Source organism: Athene cunicularia (assembly GCF_003259725.1).
Source record: "Athene cunicularia isolate RWA chromosome 20 unlocalized genomic scaffold, athCun1 chr20_part1, whole genome shotgun sequence".
NCBI lineage: Eukaryota > Metazoa > Chordata > Aves > Strigiformes > Strigidae > Athene > Athene cunicularia.
The window spans coordinates 855,718-879,235 of record NW_020799125.1 but is presented as its reverse complement, the minus strand read 5'-3'; the positions used below and the strand labels follow the sequence as shown (position 1 = coordinate 879,235).

Sequence of the window (23,518 nt, the reverse complement as noted above, 5' to 3'; positions counted from 1 at the left end):
TACACTGAAATATTAAATCTCCGCCTTGCTACCCCTTTGAATGCAACAGAACACACGCCAGTGGAAGTTGCCTTTTCTGCTGTGCTTCTTCCTCCCTGTAACTTTGAAGAAAAGAATGAGAAGACTCATTGTGGTGAAAAAAATTCTCCCCTTTCTTACCAGCAAGTATCGCACAGAGCAGAGTTAGAAGGCAGGAAGGAACAGCATTGCCACAAAGAGAAAACAGTCACTGACCAAAACTGCAGATGCAGATTTTTTAAAAAAATATCTTACAAATAGCAAGGCTATTAAAACACTCAGGTGGACTGCAGGCGAGAGAGACATTGGCTACATATGGTTTAGGTGGATGGATCCTGCCCTGGAGGCAGGAGGATGGACTAGACTCTTCTGCAACCTGTACCAGTACGAAGACACCAGTGTGGATGACCCTGCACAGCAGAGGAAGCCCCTGGAGACACAGAGGAACCCACATCTTCCTCCTTACCAACGCATTAAAAGAACCCCAATACTCTGGCTCATCCATAAGTGGTTTTTCTCCGGCCCCTGCCCCTGCCCTACCCCAAACACCACGTAGGGCTGCACCGGGAAATCCCTGGCTTACCCGTATTTGATTGAGAACGTTCCCTACAGAGTTTGTCCCCTCTTACACAGAAACGCTCATTTCTCTCTATTCCCAGGGCACTCGCTCCGGAAACCTTACGTTTCTTTTCGTGAACAAGTGTGCTTTGTCCAGGAACCCCCCCCAGAGCTTCTCCCGTGCCAGCCCGTTCCAGCTGCTGTGTGCACCCACAGCTGGGCTCCCTCACCCCTGCCCCATGCTTTCCACCTTGGAATTTGCAAAACGGGCAAGGGGGGGGGAATAATCCCTTGTGATTTTTGTGATTTAACTCTTCCCCATGTTTTCAAGGCCAACAGTCTGGCATTACAAGGTACCTTTCTGTAAGGAACAGAGGGGACGGGTGCTGCTAAAGGGTCCCAGGTCCTCTTCTGCCTTTCACACACCCCCGCACGCTGCAGGCTCAGGACAGCAGCTGTCCTGCATCAACACCGAGCCCTCTGGACAACACCAGTTCCACAGAAAATCTCACCAAACCCTCGTGCCAAAGCAGCGTAGCTCTGACAGGAAACTGGGCTGGGACACGTGGATCATCTAGGATTTGGCTCTCGAAATATCTCACCTTTTCTGAATCTGGGAACTCTTAACCCCATCGCTGAGGCTTCCCAAGAATGCCAGAATTTGCAACGGATGGGGAAACAGAATGACACTTGAATCTTTCTGATCCTCCCAGCTGCTATTAGAACAATAATTCCTGAAAGCATTGTGTTAAATAATTATCACTGATTAGCATATAAAGCAATCAATGGCTTTTACAAGAAACTTCCACTTCTGTTTAATCTATTTAGGCTTTTACAGAATCATGTATTACTGTGTTAACTAAGCAGATAATTAGCTACAAGAGGTATTTTACTGCAGTTCCATGGAAATTACTGGGTTTGCTGCACTGAAGCATCTTTTGTGTTCAAAACGTTGTGCACAGCAATGATGCTGAGAGTTCTGCACCATTTCACCCAGAACTGGTTGAGTAAGTGCCAGCCACCCAGTCATTATCAACCAAGACAGAGAGTAAAGGTGGTTTTACAAACAGAGATAAGACACTGAGGTTTCCTGGGGAAGGGAGGATGTGAAAGGCATCCTAAATGCAATTTTTAAGTCAAGTTTCCCATATATAAGAAGAGCCAGAACATCAGAAAGATGCTTGTTTCTCTTACTTATCTGCAGAACATCGGAGTTGGCTCTGCAGGTTCCCCCATCCTGCCAAACAGCTCCAGCCCTGGCAGAAAGGGAAAACAGCCTTAGCTGAGATGGAGTTGAAGTCTTCCAGACTCACTGTCATCAGCTCCCCAACTCAGGAACGTCCCTCTCACACACGACTCCCCAAGTGGCTTTAATAAATGACAGCCTTCATCTCCAAATCCTTACATGGACAGCTGAGCGTTGCCATCTCTGCTAGACAGATGAGGAGACTGCAGGGAGGCTCGAGGCTGTGGGGGGCTTCCAAGTCCTGGTTATTTTGGGGCGTACCAGCTTAAGACATCAAGACCTGACTGTTCAAAGAGTGAATTGAAAGGAAAAGACGTTCAGCATGGAAATACGTGTAATACACAGAAACACCGACGAGCAAGAGATGCAGAGAGCCTCGTGCTGCGGAACGGGCTGTTGTTCTCTGTTGCACTGCCACGCTGCTTACATTCTGAAGTTTTAGGGATGGGCACGTTAGATCTTAATTAAGAAATTACCACAGGCATTCCTGAAACCAGCTTTTAAAGATTTCAGCTCCCACGAATAGGGGTCAGATTTGCAAAAGGGCTCGCTCTGTGTCAGCAGTCAACGCACCGAGCTGGTTTGAGCTCAGCTCTTCCTGTGCACGTGAGCCGGTGCAAATGCTGCACGGCAGAGCCTGGCCCCGAAGGCAGCGCCAGGGCAGTGTCAGGGGTCTGCTGGAGCTTCAGCCCTGGCGGACCACAGGGCATCCCTTTAGCTCTTGCCAGGAAAGGCAGGCATGAGAAATACCTCCCAAACATAGTTTAGGCCCTGGATAAATATTCAAGTAGGGCGATTACAGAGCAAACTGTTGACCTCATCAATCTTAGATAATTTGAGCTATTATTTATATTAACAGCTTGGATGGAGATTAGGGTCTGATCCTAATCAAACCAGCTACGTCTATTCTTGGACATTCATGTCAGCAAGGAGCATATTTCCTTTGTGCCATCTATTCAAGATATTCAAGATATCACCCACATCAAACAAAGACAACTTTCCCTCCTGTTGAACTGTGTTCTGACCCTGATCTGGAGGGACTAAAACAAAATTTCAGTGTGTAAAAAAAAAAATAAATATATATATATAATAAATATATATAATATATATTTTATATATATTTATATATATTTTTATATATATATAAATATATATATTTTTATATATATATATATATATATTATTTTTTTTTTTTTAAAAAAATATATATCTTTTTCATGGAGTCCAAGAAGCACTAGCACCATGCCAGCTTAAATGAACTGCTGGGGCACTCTTTAGTATTGAGTCTCACGTAGTGTAAGTGTTAGCTTTTGTCTTTTTTAAGAGCATGGCCATTTAAGTCTTTACCCAGAATACACACACATTCTTTCACCGGAAAATACTGTCTTCTCCTTAAGGAACACAGGAAAAAAAATCCTGGTGGACCTATGGGGAGAAGGATGCAATGAGGTCAATGAAAATGTAAATAAGTAGGAACCAGTTGATGAGGCACTGTGTAGTCCAGTGAAGGCAGGATTTCTAAACCCCTGAAGGTAGCTACAATCTCAAGAGTAAGGATGTTTTCATCAAAAGATGTTGGAATGTTTCTAGGAAGGAAAATATGTTTTAAATACCTTCCCTCCCCATTTTCCTTCTGATGAAGGGACTTGTATAAACGGAACATACAGAAGATTTTGGTCACCTCTAAAAGGATAATTGGGATTAAATACTACAGCGAAAGAAGTCAGAAAGAGATCACACCTGGCACATCCAGAACGTGTGGGTGTGCGTTTCATGGCTGCGTATAAGACTATCACACGAGGAGGAAATGAGTAATCCATTCTTCAACCCAAAGCGCACGACAGAGACCACAAAGGGAGCGGCGTTTCCAAGAACTCATTTGCTCAGTAAGCCTTTCCCCGACAAATGGATAAAGTTCCTTCTCAAAACTTATGCTCCTTAAGACTAAGAGAGCTACACCCTGTCCTACTACAGCTCCCCTACTGCAGCGTAACGACCTGCGGGAGGAAGAAAGGGACCGAGCGGCCACCAAACAAGCAGCAACAACGACGAAGGGAAACAAAACTCATCAAGCTGGCCGTGCTTACGGTGCCCAATTAGCGACCAGGTCTGTGAACAACTGGGTCACTTCCAGTTTGTGCCAGCGACGCGTTCAGATCCCAGATACTGCGCTGCCTGTGCCCTCAGCTACGTTCCTCTAGAAGTACTCATTCATTATGTGCCATGCATAATGCAGAAAGGAGAATAACCCACGGATAATTGGATTGCAATCCATTAGCTGCCAGCCAGAGGGGAACTTCTTTCCATGGATTTCTTCTCCTCATGCCCACACGTTTCAAAGTTTATTGTTTTAAATGTCACACTGTAGAACAAATTACTTAGAAGGTTAAAGACCTATTGAAATTTTCTGAGTGTATGTTTCACAGCTGTTCCCTTCTTTGGGCTGCTGGCTAAGAGAACTGCTTGAATCCCAGCGGTAACCAGCAGATCACATCTGGATAATCATGTTCCAGTTGAACAGACAGCAGCCAAAATACGTTTGCAGTTATACACCATGAATTTTTATAGCTTACTTATCCGTACACGTGTAGCCATTCCTGCCATCCTATTCTCTGCTCAGGGTAAAAGGAACAGACTTCATTACCAAAGATAAATAGTCTCTTGCTAAAACCAGACATTGGGCCAGATCCTCAGCTGCACCCAGCTGGGATTGGGAAGGGAGGAGGGAAATGGCAACCAAAGAGGAGCCAGAAACAGCTCATCAATCCTGGAACTGGTTCCATGCCAATCCCAGCATCGCTCGGAGAAGGCTATGGGCTGCTCTAAGTTACGCCAGCTGGCTACAGCCCCGAGGGGGCCATCTGCCAACGGGGCTTGTTGAAGCACAGCATGTGCCTGCTAGAAGACTTCCCCACTCTTCAAGGATTGTTGGAGAGAGGGTGGCACAGAGTCACGGAGGTCAGAAAGTCCCAAACTCCCAACTTCAAAGCAAACTCCATCTGGAAACTGCAGCTGTTCTGCGAGGGAACCAAGCCGGGGCCTGGGATCGGTGTTTGTATCTGCAGTCACGGGCTCGATCCTATTCATACCAAAGGGCAAATGTGGAAAATATCACAGTCCCACATTTTCTACTCAGAATAACTCCATGATCAAGACTATTCTTGCTATAATTCTGAATGTTCACTCTGACACAACGGTCCTCCCAGGAGAAAGATTAACATACCAAAAAGCTGGAGTAGTCAAGGGCTTGGTTAAGAGGCATTCTTTGATCCTTCACGATTTTAAAAAAAGTTTAATTATTCAGATGTTATTTATAACAGATACAATGGGATGCTGGCTGACAAATGGATTTACATACATTAGATCTTCAAGATAGCCAGAAAGTCAGGATTTTTACACCACACAAAGGCACATGATCTGCCAACAGAGAACACTTACCAGGCTCATGTGTTTTTATATCTATGGAGATCTCTGCTCATCTGTGTGGGTTTTCCTTATAATTATACAGACAGTATTAAAAGAGAATAAGCCAGATAAATCTCCTTTAAAAATACTGGTCTATAAGGACAGTCATCTCATTTTGGAATATTACTACTTCAGCATCTTGCACCTATAGCACTTAGTTAACGTTTAAAAACCCAGTTTCCCATCCAAGGTCGTGGTTATCACGTTAAACTAAATAAACCAGCTTTCCGAATGGTTAAGCAGACAAAACACAGAACATTTACAAGCAGTGTACATGCAAACTAGTTAGAGCAGGGGAGAGGGAACTAGGGTGACAGTATACACTGCACTGGGAAATCTGGTCACCTTTCTAGACTGAGTTTTACAGACAAATCAATGCCACCTACATTGCAGCAAGACCCTACCAGGAATTTTACTGAAGCTGCAAGGACAAGCCATGGACCAGAGTTAGGTTTTGCCCCCTGCAGCACAGGGAATGAAGTGTGCTGTTGCCAGAGGGCATTTAGAAATACATCATTCCAGTAATGGAAAAAAAAAAAAAAAGTTGGTGACCACAGTGTATTTCCCTCCCTCCGCACTCACAGGATCTCTACACACTCAGGCTATCCAGTGTGACAGTAAATGTTGCCTCATTTCAGAGATCAGAAATTAAGCTCCACTAAGCTCAGAAATACCTCAGTTCAGCCAACAAAACAAACATTTCCCCCAATAAAGATCGATGTTTAAACAAAGAGAAACAAGTTAATCTGCTAAAATTAAACAGTATAAGGGTATTTTAAAAATTTTAGTATTTCAAGATACAGGGGGAAAAAAAAAATTTGGTGACCATTTGGAGAATCAGACTCTGCAAGCTGCTGTAGAGCAGATAACCTCTACCCAGACAGTTTGCACCAAGCCAACCAGCACTGACCAGTTTCACACCATGGAATAACCACTCCATCACCAGCCGAGGGAGAGAGCAAGTCCAGCTGCTGACCTGCCCCACATCAGGGTGACTCCCCAGCAGCAAACAGTTTCCCCAAGAGCGTAGCTTTGGCAGCTGTAGCAAGTGTAGACATTTCCCTGTGTGCCACCAATGCCAGAACCTCTGTGGTGTCCATCCACCAAAGCAGATCTGGATGGCAGCACCCAGCCCACACTGTGTTCCTTAGGCTGCCGGCAGAAAAACACATCAGCAATATCAGTGAGATGTTTACAGGGCAAATGCTGGTATAGATGTTCTGGTTGGGGCCAAATTTGGTTTGTTACAGGCACAGGGAAAAGCTTCTCAAACTAGTGTTGAAAAGGTTTTCCAATCAGCAGCAGCTTAAGGAGGATGAGTCCAAAGATAAATTTTTGACAGGTCTTTCCTACCACTTACAAAATAGATGTCCAAAGGAAGGGATCAGCTATGAGTAGCACAAAGGGAAGTATTTAGCCGCTGCATCTTAAAGCCAGATTAGATTTAGGATTAGTTTAGAATCACAGGGAAGTGCTCTTCTGGATCTCCTGGTAAGAGCTGTTGAGGAGTCCCAAGCGTTACATGCCCTTTCCCTCCACTTTTTCTACTCAAATGGGCTCAGCCAGCAGCTCCCTCGCCAACAGGTACTTTATTTCTCAAGGAATCTGTGAGTTAACCACAATTGTTGCTTTCCAAAGAAGTTTGCTTTGTACACTTCAGATAGAAACTGGAAAACCAGTAAAGTTTAGGGAAGAAATGGTGTTGTGTGTGTTAGAAAATTCTGTGTTCCAGTAGAGGTAAAAGCCTGAACTGCTGTTATTTCCTCTCTCCCCCCTATACCCTTATAGAAAGCCTTCTCAAATGTAAACTGTGTACCTTTCTGTAAGCTCAGTTTAACATTTGTGTCCTTTGATTCTCCAAAACCATCTTCCAGTGTCTGCCCTAGCATTATTCTTACTCAATTTTTCATCTCCCTCGATTGCCCTGTTAACAACTAACCGACGCCAAAACAAGCAGTTTCTGTTTTGTTCTCTAAAAGCATGAAAGTTTGTGATGTAGATAATTTGCAGGGAAAAAAAAAAAAAAAAGGAGGATAAAAAGCATGCCTTTGGCCTTGACTTTTTCTTTCTAAAGACCAAGCAGGTAAGAAAGGCAGTAAAATGAAATGGTTACTCACAGTATGTTTGTCTGGGGTGGGATATCAGGGATGGTTTCCAACATCAGATGCATGCATCTTACTGTAGTCCTGAAGCACAGGCAGCGACTAGGGCAGGAGCAGGAGAAACTAGGCAAGAGGAGAAAACACAAAAAGCCTCGAAGAGCTGAAGATTTGATCAGCATGGTGTTTGCTGGAGTGTATTTGCCTCAATTCTGAACTGCAGGGAGCTGACAAAAAAAAAAAAAAAAAAAAAAAAAGTTTCCCAGCCCTGAGGTCCAGGAGGAGGGGACTCATCAGCATGTGTTTGCAATTAAATTAAGGCAGTTTGACAGTCCAACCGCCCACCCTCTCTGCCATTATGTACATCACTGAAGATCAGACTGTTCCCACCCCTCTTTAATTGTGGTGCTGAAATACAAACTCTTAATTTTGATTTATTTTTACCTCGTTTCTTATTTTGAGCAGCGAGTTAACTCCACCTCCTCCCCTCAGGCATTTATCTGAAAGCATGCAGAAAGCACCTTCATGGACAACGACCAAAAAATAAACCCGTGCCTCCAGGGCTGAGCTACGATGCAGATGGCCCAGGGTCAAGTTTTTTATGTCAGTTTTTTTTTTGCCTTAGCACACTCTCTGCAAACTAAGGATAGCTTCTTATCTAACAGCCTGTCAAACGTATCCGGCAGTAAGGCTTTTAGGGTAGAGGCTGTCTCTTATTACATGTAGTTGTAACATCCAACAAAAAATACGTTTCCAACCATTGACGGGAGCGTGGAATACTACAGGTAAGCGAGTTTAAAAGGGAGCTCACTAACAGAGATAAAGAACCTGAAAATAAAGACAAAAAAAAACCCTGACTGCATGCATTCTGTAAAGTTTCTTAGGCAGAGTAGGCACCGATTCGTTTCAAAGACCTTTTAGCTAATATAATTTCTTTCTACAAGGATGCAATTTGGAAAAATGTCAGGATTTGGGAGAAATTAAAGGTAATTGTGGGGTGAAGAGAGAAAGAAACAAGGAAATCAACTGAGTCTGACCTGTAGGAAGTGCAGACCTCAGTTTGTCACTCCCACTGGATAGTAAAATTGAGATGCAAAGGGGAGGACTGGTTTCCAGTTGAATAAAATATAAAGATTTATAAAGAAGCTTAGAATGAAAACAGCTTGTCTTTAGGTTTTAAGTTATTACTACACAAGGTCCTAAAGGTCTGGGTTGAGCACGAGCGCGCAGCATTTACGCTCATGGGGATCAAAAGGTACTTGAGGGATTCCAAACATGGCACCACTCCACATTACCTGGAAGATAAAAATCAAAGTTCCCCATCAACCTTCAGACCTGCTTCATACTGTAAACTACGATATAATTAACATTGACAAAACATTACTTAACAAGAGTGACATTTAAACCTCTCCAATTCTCTTCCTCCTTCAGATTGTCACTTCAGCATTTTGGGGAGAAAGTGTTGGGTTTCGGGGTTTCACTTACATGTCACAGATGGTAAGAGCTGTATTTATTTTTTTTTTTTTTCTCCCAGCTCTGAAAGGTCATTGCACCGCAGGTTTTCTGCGTCTAGTCCTCAGGCAATCTGTTGTTTGTTTGCCCTGACATCACTTTGAAATCTAAGGCAGTTCGCTCAAGTCCTCCCCACTCCACCGGTGGGCCCAGCTCATGGTTTTGAACAGAGTGTCCTCTAGTGGCCACCCAACCTTTTCCTACAAAAAGGGGTTGCGAAAGGCTAAATGAGCTGCTTCAGGCTTTATATAACCATTGGCAAGGTGAATGCTGGCTTTCCACTCGAGAAGTGCATTTGTGTATCCTTCACGTGAGAGAAGACAACACAGGTTACGTCAAAGTCTTCAAGACTTCAGTCGTACACTCTTCCAGCCTGATCCGTCCCCTTAACATCTCTCCAAAACACAGTGAACTCTAGTTAGGACAGGGGAACATAGCTACTTAGGAGCTGCTCTGCAAAGAAGTACTTCTAAGAAAAATAAACATAAATGATCTCTTCAAACCATTCTTCAGTATTTAGGAAAATCATTACCCCCTTCCCTAGCACCTCCAGTCACTCGACAAATACAAGGCTTTTGCCTTTCCAGTTAACATCTCAGTGAATCAACTCTGAGCTCCAAACCAACCATCTGCAAAATAAAAATCCTTTCCGGATTTATTTATATTGCAAACAACAGATCGGTCATGCTTCTATAGGTGGAATTTTAGTTCAGCACCAGGCTGGGCAGCTTCTGGAAGGATTAATGGGTATTTCTCTACTATTTTATGGGAATGGGCTTTTAAGTCAAGTCAGCAGATTTAACAGTGGCCGTACCACAGGGAGTAATCTGAGTGCAAAAAGGTTTAAGTTCTGCAACCACTACAGTTACTTAGAAGCAGATCTTCACTTAAACTTGAAACACACCTCTTCTACCTCGCTTATCTCCCTCTCATGACAGATGGGATGTTTGGGAGATGTTATGAAATGCTAGCAATCACAGTTCCTTTACTCTTGCATTAATTTATCTTATATTCCATCAACATGACAAATTGTTTAAAAGGGAGAGTGCAGCTCTGAACAAGAACCAAAAATTCACTCCCAAGCAACAGGAGTGAAAGTTAATGCTTGTGTCCCATCTTAAGCATTTCCAGCCTCTGCTAGACAGACTTTTTCACACCAGCAGAATGCAAGAAGTTTGGTTTTGGTTTTCACATGTGGGTTTGTTGTTTTTTTTTTCCCCCCACCCTTCTTTGTTTTATTTTTAACTATCACTTCTGTCCCAGTATAAAGATTTCCTTAGCACAGATCCCCTGAGCAGCTCATCACTACTTCCCAGGGAACTGTGATGTTTTATGTTTTACTATGAAGTAAACAAACATTATCTGACAAACTGAATTTACTCGATACCATTTGCATGACACATCCATAGCTTTCCAAAGCAGAAAATGTTTTTTCTTCAGCAAGCATCACGTGAAGGAAAACTTTTAACACTGAACTAGTCCCATGTTATAGTTGGTAAAAGGACATCCATCACACACACAGATGACAGGAAGAAACACAGACTACAGGTAATTATCCTGTGGAATAAAGGTTAACAGAAACATTTAATCAGCAGCAGCTGTATTTGCTGTTATGATCAGTTTCCTATTAGAGCTGAAGCCAAAATATTATTCTCAATACTAGTGACATGAAAGCCTTGAACACCAGCTCTTAAAAATCTGCATTAATTAAGCACTGAAACAGAGCACAGGAGGCAAGAGGGGAGTTGCAGTTGGGAATGCATTAAACTCCTGATGTGTTTGGTTTAGGCAGCTCCTTGAAGTACAGAACTGGACTAAATGACCTCCTGATACCTGTTGTCTACAGGTCCAACAGCCAGGTTAAGTGAATTCTCTCTTGAACCATTCTGATACCTTAAATCTAGATCAGTTCTGTGCGTGCTTATTCCAAAATACATCTTGCACAACTCCCTTACATAAAGGTTTAGAAATCATCAGCTGGGCAGGTTTCTTTTGGGAGATTATATTCTGAGGAGTTCATCTAAAAACTATGCACCTGCACCATATTATTAAGAGCTTTTTCTAGTATTCTAGTCTCTTAACCTTCAATTATGGAAATAAGTACTTATCTACAAAGTATTCTAATCACAACATGATGCAAAGCCATGTTAAGAAGGCTAAAAAGTCTTTACTGAATTTATTGATACAGAAACACTTATTAATAAAGTTTAAATTGCATAACACTTGCATGCCTCAGGCCAATTTAACTCTAGTTTCTACACATAGATTTTTCAACTTACACACTAATGGTCAAAGCAGCTTGAAGTTCTTTTTTTTTTTTTTCAAATTTACTGCAGTATCGAAACCTAAAAGGAGTCACATACAATTGAAGATTACTCAGAACACAAAAGGAAACAAAGCAGGTAAAATCCTAGACAGTTTACAGACTATACAAAAACGGTTATGCTACAATTACTCTATTAGAAATGCATACAAAACTACAGTGCAAGTGCTTGTGCACAGGGAAAAGGTATTTACAGTTCCCCTTCATTTACAGGCTATAAGCAATGCTATTTCACAAGTATATTACACATAAAATTTCCACTATGTATTTGTTTGGATCTGTGGGGGTTTTTGGACAAGGGGACCACTTGACAACCCAGAACATAAATTTCCTGTATATATATTTATTTATTCATCCTTATCCAGGAAAAATAGCAGTTATTTTATGCATCTTATAGAAAGCTACAAAAATCCAGCAAATGTAATAAAAAAAGGCAAATCTGGTGAAAAAATCTGATAAAGTATCTTTTACAACAGGGGGTGGGATGGGGACAAAATTAACCAGGGATAAAGGAAAGATAGTTCTCCCTCAACTGGTCAGCTTTAACAGAATCTCAGCAAGGCTTACTAATACAAACCCGAAGTTTATTGTCTTTTTTTTAAAGCAGCTTCTTTAAAAGAAGTTTCGTAATTAAGAAACTGAAGGATGACCTAGTAGCTAAAAAGGAGGAGGCACCCTGTACTGTGTAGGGGTATGGAAACTGTGTCACAATACAGAAAGGCACACACCTGGTGTGACAGCTACTAAGCAGAAATGCCTCACAAATACAGTGGTGACCGCCTTTGGGGAAGCACAGAGAAATATTACGTGTAGCTTCTATTAAGCTTCTATTTACCACCATATTCAGGATTTTCGTTTGTAGAAAGAAACTCATTGTAGTTGCCAGAATTAGAAGATGGGTACTTGACCGTTTACAGGAAACCATCAGCTCAGTGGCCACAGAACTGCCCCATTTAAAATAAAAAAATAAAAATCTGCAGGAGTAAGAGAGCTTGGGGTACCATTTAGACCAGAAGCAAATATTTAGGAAACCAGAGGCAAAACACAGCCTGCGACCATGGTACGTGCCAGTGGCCACGTGGCACTGTATTATCAGATGATATTCTCAAAAATATTCAAAAAGCCTATTAGGCAAGGAAGAGTTCTCCACTTGGGCTTAGACATACAGGAGTTACCTTTTTTTTTTTTCCCAAAGCCACACAGAACTTCAAAAGAGTATTTATCATCAAGTTGTGCAACTCAGCACCATTAACCGAAAACCCAGCGTATTTTTGGCAAAACAGTCTTCATTCATTCCTCCTCAGAAAATGAGGAAACATCATTAAAAAAAAAAAAAAAAAAAGATACCAACACCATGATACCAACTTAAGCGCTTCTGATGGGGCAATGCCTTAACAAAGCTTCAGTACCTACTGAGAGGGGGTTTATCAAACACACCCCCCTCCCAACTTTAGGAGTATTTCACATCAATACAAGCTCAAGGGTTTCTTTGCAGCCTTTACCAGTTCAGGTAGATTTTTCAAACAGGCTGATCCAAGTAAACTTCCCCTTCTAAACATGGTATCTCTTTCCACCACCATTACAGGAAGACTCAGGAATAAAAATTAGAGCTCACATCCACCGAACTGCAGTGTCAAGTCCTTCTGTATGAGCCTGTTAAATCATCTACTTAATTGTTGCAGGAATAAAATAACCTACCAAGACGATCAACTTCATTCCACCTGCTGTATGTGGACCGTGTGTACACAAGTTATATTCCGGCCACCTTGCCACAGCACAGGCACACACACAGGAACACCTAAAACCTGCATCAATTTGGTTTTCTAGACTGTTTTGAGGTTCTACACACTCTCCACAAAACTATATTTGGCTGATTTACCAGGACACAAGCCACTCCACTCAGGCTAGCGCTCTGCAATTCACTCCATTCAGCCCAGTAGACATTAAGTTATCTCACACACCAGCAAAATCCACAGATTCTGCTTTCACAGCCAGTTTTCACAAACTCACCGCTCTGCATCTCCTCTCTACCCTCTTCCCCATTCAGAATTACTCTGTAAACATTTCCACAGACAACAGTCTACCCTAGCATCCTGTCAAAGCTAATCAGCTTTGCAATTCTTCACTTCCCTCCCTCGCTTTAAAAAAATAAAAAAACCAAAAAACACCCAAAAACCCAAAACCACAGCTTTGCATCTCAGACTAATTCACTAGAACAGGTGTTTCCCATTAAGAAAACCAGTATTCTGTAAAACACTTTTGCCTTTTACTGAAAAATTATATATATAAATTTTAAAGTAAAACTGAGACCGACCAAAGGGGAGCTGATGCTTTCCTTCTCATTCAAAACCTGGATGCCACAAGGGTAATGCCAAAAATTCTTTCCTTTCTGTAAAAGTTGTGCTTTTTCAGATTACTGGAAGAAATAAGATTTGCCAGGTCAGTTTTTACTAATGATCTTCATCCTCCATTAAACACACACCACGGGGTAGACACATGGCAGGTTTAGTGGGAGAGCACACAGACAGCAAAGGTCTTTGGGGAACTGCTTCAGAATATTTAAAAACTGCAATTCGGTAGAGAAGCCACGAGATTTTTAGAGTATCTCTGTGCAGTTAGTTTCAGGGAATTAAATCCTCCTTTCCATAAGCAGCTGAGCATTTCACCAACTTGCTTCCTAAGGAATCCCTGCTGTAGGATAAAACTATAGCACACAACTGAGAAGAAAGAAGAAACCCAAAAAAGCTATAATGTTTAAGTATACAGCAGCCACATTCCCCAGCTAGCCTACTGCCTTGGGTGGTCATATTAGCAGGCAAGCAAGTGGTATACATTTGTCAAGCCCTAAGTAGTACTTTATTTTCTGCCTACTTCCCACTTTCTAGAAGAAGGAAATTACTTTTCCCGGTAATAAAGCAGGTAATATTTCAAGGGATCAGGCAAAGGCAGACTCAAGACTTTTTCTCTCAAAAAGTTTACAGGGGGATCTGGCTTTAGTTCAGAGGGTTTAGTTTCTTCCTCGTCTCGTGCCTCATCCTCGATATCCTCACTGTTGTTGTTATCATCTGATGGGTTGGAGATACGACTTGCGAAGACCTCTTTGTCCAAGAAAACAATAGTTTCCATGCGACGGCGACGCACACGTCTTCGTTTAAATCTTGGGGGGTTCTTCAGCCCGTTTCCATTTTTGCTCATTGTTTCTTGGTGTATAATTTTTTTAATGGTTCCTCGGATGGCTATGCGAGCCAGATCCTGGAGGCTGCGAACAGCCACTGGGGCTAAAACAAAACGAAAACCATGAACAGATATGGAGTAACAGATATGGAGTAACTCCTACGAGTAAGAGTACTCGTAGGAAAAGTTGAATTTGCTCAAATTAAATCAGGCCACTTGAATTCCCTGCTGGGATTACAAAAACAGCTCTATTCAACTCCTGTCAACTCAGATAAACTGTAGTGTAACTTTCCAAACAAAATTTAATTACGCATTTCTCTCATTAACTGAAGAAAAAGAATGGGATGAAAGAAGAGTTTAATATTTTGACATCAAGTCCTCACAATTATTTTAAGATACACATAAGATACACGTCTTAAAGATTTTAAGAATGCAGACTTAGTGACTGAAACTGTGACTGTTTAATAACTTTAAAAAAAGTATTATCCTACTGTAGATAACTAGACCTGAAGTCTATTTAACTCTTCCATAAAAATCGTTTTTCTATTGTAAGGTTGCTTCAGCTTTGCCAAGTTCTTCACTTACAAAACACAAGTACTATTTATGCTCTTCAAAAACTGCTTCAGACTTAGTGGGTGAAGACAGGCTGGAAACCATTTGGTAAAAGTAATTATAGAAGCATACAATAAGTTATTGTATTAAAATACCTCCCACATTAATGGTTTGGAAGACTGTTCTGTCTTCTGCAGTTATGTGCTGCCAGCCCATAAAGGCACAACATAAAACTCATGCAGCATAAAGAAAAAAAAAAAAAAGCATTGATGCACACATATGCATGTATTAAAATAAAACTGAATCAATAAAAAAAAACCACACCTGTCTTCTACTGACGAGCAAACTTTGCTATGACCTGACTGAAGGAACCAGACAAAAATGACATGTAAAACATATGCAGGTCTCTGTACAAAGCGTGCTGAAATATGCACTTAATGGACTTTATGACACTGCATGGAGACTGCTTCCTGAGCTGCTTTTTGTCATGCAGAGACACCTTTCCAGAATAAGGACAAAGCCTGATTAATCTCTTTATGGAAGTATCTCTATCTTCATGCGTTCTTAAGAGGACTCTCTACATCAGAGCCTTAATCTAAAGATTGAGGCCACCGCATACAACCTGCATTTCAATCAGCTAACCAAAAACTGCACAACTTCTATCCCTCAAGCGTTCCAGGTTCAGGATAATTCTGAATTGCTGGGCGGTGACAGCCTCTGAGTAGATATAATATTTGTTCACAGGTACCGCTTGTGTGTTTTCCATCACCATGGCACAGCGCCTGAGAACCACCACGACAGTACGTAATTCAGGCCTGGAACTGATGTCTGCATGTGCAAAAATCCCACCACACATCCCAGAGTTTAGGTGCAATTTCACAAGAAATCATTTGCATTTCCAATCTATTTTATGCAATTCTGACTCTTGCACCAGGTCTCCACAGATATCCTCAAAGATAGACTGGGATGCAACACAAGATTTAGACAACTGTTCAAAGAAGGAAACAGTTGAAAGGATTCATAGGAATCAAGGTGCAGCTTAGAGCCAAATAGCAAAAGAAACCTCCCCCATACTCAGGAATGTCTGTACTCACGCAAGTGAACGAGCCTTGATTTTCCTGAATCTGCGTGGTTAGGCTGAATCAAAGGAGCAAAAGAAACAGCAAGAATCTTCTTGGTCTCCCAGGCAGAAGGACCAGTACGAGTTATCTTAGTCAACTAAACCAAAACAAGGAGATTATTGTCCATTGTGTGAGCCATAGTAGATTTCTGAACAAGAAAAAAAACGAACAAACAACTTTTCTGCCTGGACAAGTAGTTAAAGTACTAGATGCTACAACAGTAAAAGTTAGATAATAAGGAGAAACACTGATGTTTTTTTGAGAAAACTGAGAATTCCTTACAGGATTAGCCCCAAGTAACTTCATCTGTTACAAAAGAGCAGTTTGAGTCACCCTGCTTCCCCAGATTTTCCTCAATTCTGAGCCAGCACAGCTATGTCTGACCACTGAGAAAACACATCAGTCAGCAACGAACACTCACTCCTGAAGGAAGTCTGCAGATCACCGAATTTCTGCTCCAGCTCAAATCTCCTGCACCAACTCACTGCAGCGCATCTGACTGGGAAGAAAACTGCACTGTGCTCATCTCAACTACCCTGACAGAGGTGAAAGGTCAGATACCTCCAACTCAAAATTCAAGGCCGTTAAAACAACGCGCTATTACACCAAAAAAAAAAAAAATCTGAATTATAATCTTGAGCTCACACACAGGGCAGTTTAGTTTTACTAAAAGAGATCCATTGACACCTGTAAATAGGGACCACCTGCGCTCTCTTTCATAAGACAGTTAGGGTGTAAAATCTTGTATTTTGAAATACAACACTATTTATACAACCTGAACAAAGCCTTGCTGACGTTTTTCTGCAGCATTAAAGTAAATTTGCAATTAACAGCAACAGATCGGAATATGTCATAAAAGACTGGCAGAACTATGAGTTTCTTAAATATTACAAAGTGTGCAAAGTTCAGTTTCCACTCAGTGAAAACTGGTGCACTTAATGCTTTCCTCAACCTGCTACAAGAAGGGCAAATTTTAAAATTAAAGAGCTACTGACTAAATCGAGACCAGAATTAAGAATAATTGAAAAAGAAACACGGGCAGAAAGGCACTCAACCTTCTCTTCTAGAGGCATGACAAGAATTCCCCCGACTTTCAACAGATTCTTCATATAATCTTCATGTTCCTTCTGCACGCCAGCACCACAGTAAACACGGTCATACTGAGTACAGTCTGGAGAAATCTCTAAACAATTGCCGGTAACAAAAGATGGTTCACAGAATTCAAATCTGAAAATGAAGAAGATGAGTATCATGCAATAATATTACACTTTATCAAAGACTTTTTTTTCATGATTCTGAAAAAAACACAGCAATGAAAAATACTTGAAAAAAGGTTTCACAGCATTTCTGCTCCAAAGACCATATATTCCAGACATTAATCAGAACCGACCACGGCTAGAAGTCTCAAAACCACAGAACAATGAGGTGAGAATTCAGATTAAATCTCCAAAGGATAAGGATGCGTGATTTCATACTTGATAATTGCATATAACTCCTCAGAACGAGCTATTTTTAGCCACCTGATGCTGACCCATTATAATATGCAAATATAAATATTAGACCTGCAATTCTAAATGTTAAGGTCCTTTAAGGATCACACCAGGGGTTTTTTTGGGGCGTTTCCAGAAGCTTTTAAATGGTTTTCAGATGTTGTGGGGAACTATCACCTGACACTTCAGAAAGAGGCTTTGCTGAAGCCAATGGAAATTTTGCCATTAGCTTCAAAAGAACTGTGATTTCACCCTTCATAAAAAGAATTTTCACCTATATCATTTCTGATTCAGTTTAGAAGTAAACGGTTCTATGATGCTTCTGGTTCTCTTACATGCTCCAAAACTACATAAGCTTCAAGCCCTACATTCGAGGGCTGATTTTGATGGAAGTTGTACAACATATCCATTCTTCTACTGGTATCTTGAGAGGCAGCTCAATATAGCACCAATTTATTCCTAAACACTTCCTGAAGCTTTCTGCTTTTGCAAAGCGTGCTAGACGTTCAGAGCAGCCAGCTAACAGTTCCTGCACACGGTGTTCCAACAGCATAACCCAGCAGACATTTCTCTCAGCAATGCCAACTTTCCAGCCATGCTGATATCTGAATTCAGCTCACTGTTGTTCCATAACTCCATTTGTCTGGAGACAGTGACTTCCTTAAAACACCTATTCAAACAAAAGCAATGTGAGTCTGGGAAAAAAAAAAACAACTATCATCTATGTGCAAGCACCATCTGTGCTGAAAACTTTCAGTCCGCTGCCAACATCAAGAAAATACAGCCCCATCAGCAGCAGCTTTCCAGTACAGCAGTAAGAGCACAGGGCTGAACAGTTTAAATTCCAGCATATAATACCCTTTAATTTTCTTCCTCCCACGAGAGGAGGCCTATCAGGTATCCAGAGATGCTTTACTTCCCTGTTTGACCAAACTGCGAGGTGGATCCAAAAATATGACAGCTACAACTTTTATTGCTGAAGTTACTACTGGCAATGGTTATCTTGCTGCAGTTATTACTTGTGACAGCAGCAAAACGGAGGTTCTAAGGAACATAAATCAAACACCAAGCAGTTTTAGTACCAACTTGATCATCATAAAACCACCTTCATATTTTAAACCAGCATTTTTCTTCTTCTCGGATAAAACACGTTACACCACCAGAGAAATCAGTTCATATTCTTCTGATAATTCTCAGATCAAACAGAACTATTATTGTTACTTGCAAGTTTCAAATTGTGACCTGAAAGTGCATTTTCAAGTAAGTAACCTTCTTCAGCTTCCTTTAAGCTCTGCAACAGCAGCAAAAATTTCTGAAATTCCCCCTCAATACCCATCAGCTTCCAAGGTCACACACTGCAGCTCAGCAAACCTAAAGAGCCAGAATCCTCAGATTACCCGGAATCCAGAGCTGCCACATGGGAGCACGTACTGCCAGGACTAAAGCCAAATGCACAAAATGAATCCAAACGGGCATTCCACATTCTTACTTGTCAAAGCTGTCACTTGTTTTAATGAAGAAGTCCAATTTCTGCTTCGCATATTCGATCACGTCGGAATGAAGCTCCACACCGTGGTTAACGCCAAAAGGACCTGCAAATTCAGAACACTAGGATAACGGTAACGAGCAACAACACAAAATCCAACGGGACTGAATACAGTTCTGGTTATTGCCTCTAACAGATTGCTCCTGGAGTGTCAGACAGAGCCTGGGTAGGGTCAGCTATCTGAGTACTACAGTGGGAGCTGGAACCCTATACCTGCAATTTCTGGCAGCAAATGAGGCCGTTTTGCACAATTGGTTTTGAATCGTTTCCTCTTAACTATGCAGGAAATTCCTCGGTAGGAGGGCAACACTGACACCACTGCCGTAAAACTGACCACCTGGAAAAAAATCCAGTGCAGAACAATAGCCTGCATGTTTTAATACCTCCATCAAAACAGTATTTGTTATTTTTATACCCCCTTGCTGATATGCTAAAACTCTCCTCAAAGGAATCAGTCCACCATACACTGCACCTCAACTAACAGCAAAAAATCAATAAGAAAATACAGAAGTTTTTCAGCACTCACACTTTTTATCCAGGAATGACTTGTTAACTTTTCCAAAAATTCAAAAAATTCAAAAGCCCTAGAGTTACATATTGGCATCCTAGGTAATCTCAACAAACCCAGCAGAAAAGCACAAGTGGGAGATGGGAGTAAGGCTCTTATCCTGACAAACAATTCAGCCGTTATAATTCTTGACACCCCCACAAGAGGAAAATATGTACCCTATAGTCATTTGCTATCTATCCTGGCAGCACAGCTGCTGACTGAAATACTTAAGGGCAAATTGCAATCGTGTAATTGCACTTTGATGCTCTGCACCTACTGCAGATGTGGTCACAAAGCCAGTTTTGACGCACTAGCTGCTTTCCAGAGACTATTCTCACCTCGTATGTTGATGAGAATCAAAACTGGGATCTCAAAACATGTTTCAGTCTAGACAGCACAGTGTAAAAACAAACAAGGCATGAGGCAGCTGTAGTCACAGGTTTCTGCAGACATGCTCAAGCCTAGTTTAAACATGAGCTGGGTTCTTAAGGGGCAGCAAACCCAAGTTTGTGCCCAGTCCTGCAGGAATCCACTGCAGGCACCTCTGCAATTGCATCGCTGCCTGTTCTGAACTGCCACAGGAATCTGTATCCCAGCCAGTTCCAGAGAAAAGGTTGCAAGAATCCCAACAAACTGGCCAGTTGGATTAATGCATTCTTTACTTGTTGAGCTCCCTTTTAGTTTCATTACTTGAGGGATGCTTCGCTCCCAAGTTCAAAACTTTTCCTTTTTAAATCTAATATAAAGGGTTAACGTGATTGAAAAAGTATTTACCCAAGATGAGTCCAACCATAGAACTCAGATAACCAGTGCCACTGCCAAGATTCAAAAATGACAGCCCTGGTTGCAGATCCAAAGCTTCCATCACCTCAGAGTAAATGCACGGTGCTGAGAGATGAATATTTCCATGCTTCCACGCCAGGTCCTTGTAGGCATTGTCTTTGAACTCCTCCAGGTAGTAATCTGCTCGATCAATGGCTCGGAACGCCTGCTCCACCAGTTCTGTCCGGATGTATTGTGCCTCCTTCAGGTTATCAATTAATTCATCATTATCTTCTCCTGCGCTCACCGCACCTCCCATCTTCAACAGTTTTCTCTGAGCGCTAAAACTAAAAGAGTAACAAAGGAAGGTGAGGTACAGAACATGCACTCGGACACTGAATCACACTGATGTACGCTGAAGTACTCTGAGAGAGACTTTTAGGTTCTCTGAAGACCACAAGCACCAGAAAAACATTACAACCAACACCCCCACCCCCATTCAGACAATGAAAACCAAAATGCAGCAGATCTGGCATCTAGTACCTGACACTAGTGGGGAAAACCACAATAGACAAGTTAAATGTGCAACGCCTGTCTTCAAACACAACCATTTTACCGGCATGTCAGCTTTTCCACTGAACCCTTTTATATAAAGGATTATTCCAGCTCCTATGCTTATAGGTCATTTTTCATTGCAAATCCAACCAACAGTGCAAGTTTGGCTTGCCTGTCAGAATTCTTGCCACACGCAGACTTTCTATCTCTAATAATATCAAAAGGAAATTAAGAGACTAAGACACGGGCAGCCAGAACCAGAAAAATGTCGAGTTACATTTTCTTTGAACGTGCATCAGGATGCTGATTTCATAGTTAGAACTCTGACCTAGAGCACAAGCTTGCTTATTTTAGCAAATGCACTTTCACACGGCTCATCTTTATACCTTGAGCCATCACCACTAGTAAAGCACTTAACGATACAGACAGCAAGTGCAGAGAGAATTTCCACTGAAGCCTGAGGAACTCCTTAGGTCCTCTGAAGTCCCAGATGAGCCAATTTGGAAACTTTTCAGTGACACAGATTTATGAATTACAAACATGTCTGACCTCACAGACATGATTGTCTCCAGCAACTTGCTCAGGCCTGTTGGTGTGGGGAAGAAAAGCAAACACCTTCCTTGACTGTGCATTACCCTAAGCATGGCTATATGCTTCATGTAGTAAAATTTCTGTAAGTTTTAAAGCAAAAGGTACAGGGGGAGAAGAAGATAGAAGAACTTATCACTCAAAATTAATCTAGCTTCTCTTCCTTTCCCATATCCTAAAAAAAAAAAAAAATCCTTTTCAGAAAACACAACATGATTTTTTTAAAAAATGCATTTATTTACAATGCCTTTCTCTGCTCACAGTAACAACCACAGAAGCAGCAGCTTTAGAGTTCATTCCTGGGATCAGAAGATCTGCCTACAGCTAAATTGCTGGGGTTTATTTGTTACATTCAGAGAGAGCAAATTATATACTTTCATTTTCAGAGGAAACAAAGAAAAGATACAGGAGTCTCAGGAAATTTCACAGTTATTCAAATTACAGGTAATCAGGATGGTATGTTGAGACACACAAAACAGGATATACTTAGGCAGGGAACTCAAGCCAGTTTTTAATACATTCATGTCTCAAACACAATCAATCCAGCTTCATTAGTGTAAGACTTTAAAAAATGCCACCCCTCTCCTTTCTATACTTACCCCTTCATTTTGTCTACAAAAAGCGATTGTGTTTTACTACTTCACAATGAAAACACATCAATTTGAAGGCTTAGGTGGGTTCATCAGCCAATTTGTGTATGTAAGAGGAGAAAAAAAAAATTAAATAATCACATCTGCACATACAGGGTCACTTATACCTTTGTTCACTATGCATTATATAACATTCTGCATTAAAATCTTCCCTGAGGGTGTTGATTCCCTTGACTTTCTTTTGTGTTAGTTTGTTTTTAGGCTTGCTTCTTTCTTCCACTTAAGCTCTTTTTGCTACTAAAAAAAATCTAAACTTTAAAGTACGAATAAAAAGTTGCACCTTTAACAGCGTTTCGGTTTGGATCCCCAACAAATTCTTTCTGATGATGTACACAAGCCTCACTGGGACAACTGGTCTGACCTGGTTTCAGCTCAGCTATATGATCAACAACAGCTCTTCTATGGTCCACAAGATGGAGGACATTTTTCTAACAAGATCAAGGAATATCCAAGTTGTGAGGGGTGTCAGTCACTTCTGAAATGATCGCTTTTATTGGATCCTTGCCCATTTTCAACAAAATGCATGTTTTATATGCAGAACACAGACATTTAAAAACCTCTTCACATAATTCCACATCTTTATTCAGCTTTGTTTCCCTTCTCCCATTGGAAGCGGGAACTAAGACTGTGAGTAGGATTTAACAAACTTTTAAAAACAAGATCCTCTCCCTCCATAACGAGCCCAGTTGCACTTTTCACGCTTCTAGGTAAAGCACCGATTTCCACAAATCTGAACAGGGACAAAGTTCACATGCAACAATTATGATCGTTAGCTGATCACAACACAGGTATCAAACCAAGCAGCCTTTTAGTGTTGAAACATCCCTTCAACTGCACGTTGCCATCTTCCCCTTTAAGAAAAACAAAACAGAAAAACAAACAAGTCTGACGTGAGAAGCTGCATTCAGACGCCTGACACAACCACTGAGATTAAAGCCATTTCTTCCAAGGCAAAACACCAGCAGATGCCACGGGGGAAGACTCGAAACAATACACAAGGCACAAAAATGCAATTCTTCACCCCAACACGTTTCCAGGGTAATCCCTGCTCTGACATAATACGCTCCAGAAGAAATAACAAAGGTGAGGCTATTTACCGATTTAAAAAAAAAAAAAAAAAGTTACAGTTGGCACAGCATTCAACCCGATCCCTTGTAACCCTCTCAAACAACAAATTTAAAAGCCCCACGCTGTATAGCTCAGTCACTACCTGCGTTATCAGGCTGCTGGCGAGGAAAGTGACGGAGGTAAGAGCGGGAGGGAGCTCTGGGGAAGCCTGGTGTTGCTATCTCCCCCCCCCCCCCCCCAT

The 23,518-nt window shown here is 41.5% G+C and overlaps 2 protein-coding genes across 8 annotated transcripts in view; both read right to left on the bottom strand.

Moving 5' to 3' along the window:
* LOC113487604 (peroxidasin homolog) overlaps positions 1-10,935 on the bottom strand; it is a 50,060-nt gene extending 39,125 nt beyond the window's left edge. For 2 of the 7 annotated variants that reach the window (XR_003399821.1, XM_026862281.1), the window contains exon 1: positions 7,405-7,716. Coding sequence is in view for 6 of the 7 variants with exons in the window: in XM_026862281.1 (XP_026718082.1) it covers positions 7,405-7,568 (164 nt within the window). In the remaining variant the exon portion in view is untranslated. Of the gene's footprint in view, positions 1-7,404; positions 7,719-7,830; positions 8,157-10,285 lie in introns of those variants that run through there. The other 5 variants (XM_026862283.1, XM_026862284.1, XM_026862286.1 and 2 more) reach the window with 5 other exon arrangements.
* Positions 10,936-12,076: 1,141 nt separating this feature from the next.
* Positions 12,077-23,510, bottom strand: PCMTD2 (protein-L-isoaspartate (D-aspartate) O-methyltransferase domain containing 2). Its single transcript, XM_026862287.1, has 6 exons — positions 23,420-23,510; positions 20,429-20,763; positions 19,048-19,150; positions 17,124-17,295; positions 16,042-16,165; positions 12,077-14,499 (listed from the first exon to the last, which is right to left on the bottom strand). The coding sequence occupies exons 2-6, from the start codon at positions 20,733-20,735 to the stop codon at positions 14,117-14,119; spliced, it is 1,089 nt and encodes a 362-aa protein (XP_026718088.1). The 5' UTR covers positions 20,736-20,763; positions 23,420-23,510; the 3' UTR covers positions 12,077-14,116.
* Between the last annotated feature and the right edge of the window lie 8 nt (positions 23,511-23,518).